Genomic DNA, 2,559 nt, shown 5'->3' with positions numbered 1-2,559 from the left:
AATTTTATGGAACAAATTTTTATGATTTTATTTGGGATCCTGAAGCTAAGTTTGGGCTAGTCGAACATGTGAAGCACTTGGAGTTGCGTATGATTGTTATTCAATTCAACCAACGAACGTTGGATCTTGTGACATGGTTGCTAAGAAGTGCCCGGGTTTTGGAGAAGCTCATTCTCTTTTCAGACGAAGCATATATCAATGCTATTATTCCCAAAGCTTTAGTTGAGTGTGCAGAGAGTTCTTCGCGTTGTGAAATCGAACTCATAGGAGGATATCAGAAGCGAGTACATTGAGATGAGCCTAATAGTCTTGGTAAGGATTCAAGAATAATCCAAGAAATCAGAAGTAGAAATAGGTAAAAAAGAACAACGAATCTCTCTAGGGTTTCTATGAGAGCCTCCGTCTAATCGTCGTCTTTAGGGTCATCCTTTTATTCGAGGGATCATCTACGCTTCTCGTGGTGGTTTCTACTCTATTCGTTGGCTACGGGATAGGCTTTTCTCTAAGATACGACATGACATCAAGCTCTGAATTGAGACACAGGAAGGGCAAAGGAATTATGGGTCAGGAGGAGGAATTTGTATGGGATGTGGGGGACGAGAGGACGGATATTGACAAAACTAATGCTATATTGGTTGGAAGAATTTGGACGTCGAAGGCGATAAATGCACGGGCGGCCATTGACACCATGACGAAGCTTTGGAACCCAAAAGGTAATGTAGTCGGGAATCTCATTGACGTTAAGAATAAAATTTTCATATTTAAGTTCGAACTAGAGGCCGATAAAGCAAAGGTTGTCAATGGACAACCGTGGCATTTCGATAAGTTTATTTGGTGTTTTAACGATCCTATTAGCGATGGGAGAGTGTCAGATACGCCGCTATTTCATGTTCCATTCTGGGCTAGGGTTTATGATTTGCCATTGAGGGGACGTTCGAATCTCGAAAATATACGCAGGTTAGGGATGCAGTTGGGTCGTTATGTGGGTGTGGATGAAGCTCCGTTACCAGAAGTCGAAAGAGCGGTTCGGGTCAGGGTTTTACACGATGTACGTTCTCCATTGCGTGATTCAGTGAAGATTACACTAGCAAAGGGGGAGAAAGTAGAGTTTGAGGTTAAGTATGAAATACTCCCTATATTTTGTTATGGATGTGGGGTGCTAGGTCATGGAGAAAAAGACTGCGAGGATGGGCCATATGAGGAAGGGGAGCTTCGCTTCAGTGAAAATTTGAGAGCTTCACCACGGAGGGTAGTAAAAACTATGGCGGAGGTGGATCATTCAAAGGCGAGGGTTTTGTTTGGAGATTTTGAAGAGGAGTAGAGGCGAAGTGAGGAAGAGGCAGTGTCGAGCATGATAGCGAAGTTACAAAGCATCTCCATTAAAACGAGAACACGAGGAAGGAGTAGGGAGGGTTTCAGTGAAGGCATTACTGAATCAAGGGGCAGAGGTGATGAGGCAGAGAAGAATAGGAAGGAGAAAGGGACAGGAGAAGGGGGAACTATTCTGGAGGAGTGTGGGGAAATTACAGGGCACTCGGGGGGAGGAGGGGAGATGCACTTGGAGGGCAGGGGTGTTGATGAGAGGGTCGAACAGCAGGAAGAGGAGGAGAATGCTGGTGCGAAGGGGGCAGCACACAGCGGGGAGGGAAAGAAGGGGAAAGGGGAGGGCAGAAAGTGGACGAGGAAGAGTAGGGAGCCAAATACCAATGAACCAGTTGGGAGGGAGGTTATTTTGGCACAGGTAGGGGAGAAAAGAAGGGGTGGGGAGCTGGGGACTGAAGGGCGGGAGGGAGGAGTTTTCAAATGTCGAAAAATCATGGATGTGAGTTCATCTGAGGCGGAGGTTGAGGGCACTCAACCCCGCCGGGCCCAATGAGTCTTTTAAGCCTCAACTGCAGGGGGCTGGGCAACCCCTCTGCAGTTAGTGGACTCCGTAATTTATTACGGAAGGAGGCCCCCGCCTTGGTCTTTCTCTCCGAGACCAAGCTAAGCGGTGAAGAGTTTAGGAGAGTCAGGGCTAGCTTTGATGAGTATGAGGGAATGGAAGTGGATAGTGTTGGGAGGTCTGAGGGGCTAGCCTTTATGTGGAAGAAGCATATATAATGTAATTTTCGTTCAGCATCGGTTCACCATATGGATTTTGAGATTCAGGGAGAAGAAGGGACCTGGCGTGCAATGGGGTTTTATGGGTGGCCAAATGTTACAGAGAGACACCTCTCGTGGGAGCTTCTTAGGGAGCTTGGTTCGCAATATGAGGGCCCATGGGTGTGTATAGGGGATTTGAATGAGGTGCTCTTTGTGACTGAGATGAAATGGGGTGTACGGGCTCAATGGCAAATGAATAATTTCAGGGAGGCAGTGGACGATTGTGGGTTAAGGGATGTCGATTTTGAGGGGTATATGTTCACCTACGATAATGGGCAAGCGGAGGAAGATAATAGACAAAGCCGAATTGATAGGGCTCTATGCAATGAGGCTTGGATTGATTTATTTCCGAGGGCGAAGCTTATCCACTTGGAGCGGGAGTGGTTAGACCATGCTCCAATCTTGCTACGGTTG

At 47.0% G+C, this 2,559-nt stretch overlaps 1 protein-coding gene across 1 annotated transcript; it reads left to right on the top strand.

Annotated features, from left to right (window-relative positions):
- Positions 1 to 514: 514 nt before the first annotated feature.
- Positions 515 to 1,321, top strand: LOC141612882 (uncharacterized). The gene has a single exon (XM_074431630.1). It carries the CDS (start codon positions 515 to 517, stop codon positions 1,319 to 1,321), a length of 807 nt encoding a protein of 268 aa, XP_074287731.1.
- The last annotated feature ends 1,238 nt before the right edge of the window (positions 1,322 to 2,559 follow it).

Source organism: Silene latifolia, chromosome 11 (assembly GCF_048544455.1).
Source record: "Silene latifolia isolate original U9 population chromosome 11, ASM4854445v1, whole genome shotgun sequence".
Classification (NCBI taxonomy): Eukaryota; Viridiplantae; Streptophyta; class Magnoliopsida; order Caryophyllales; family Caryophyllaceae; genus Silene; species Silene latifolia.
This window is presented reverse-complemented; position numbering and strand designations above follow the sequence as displayed.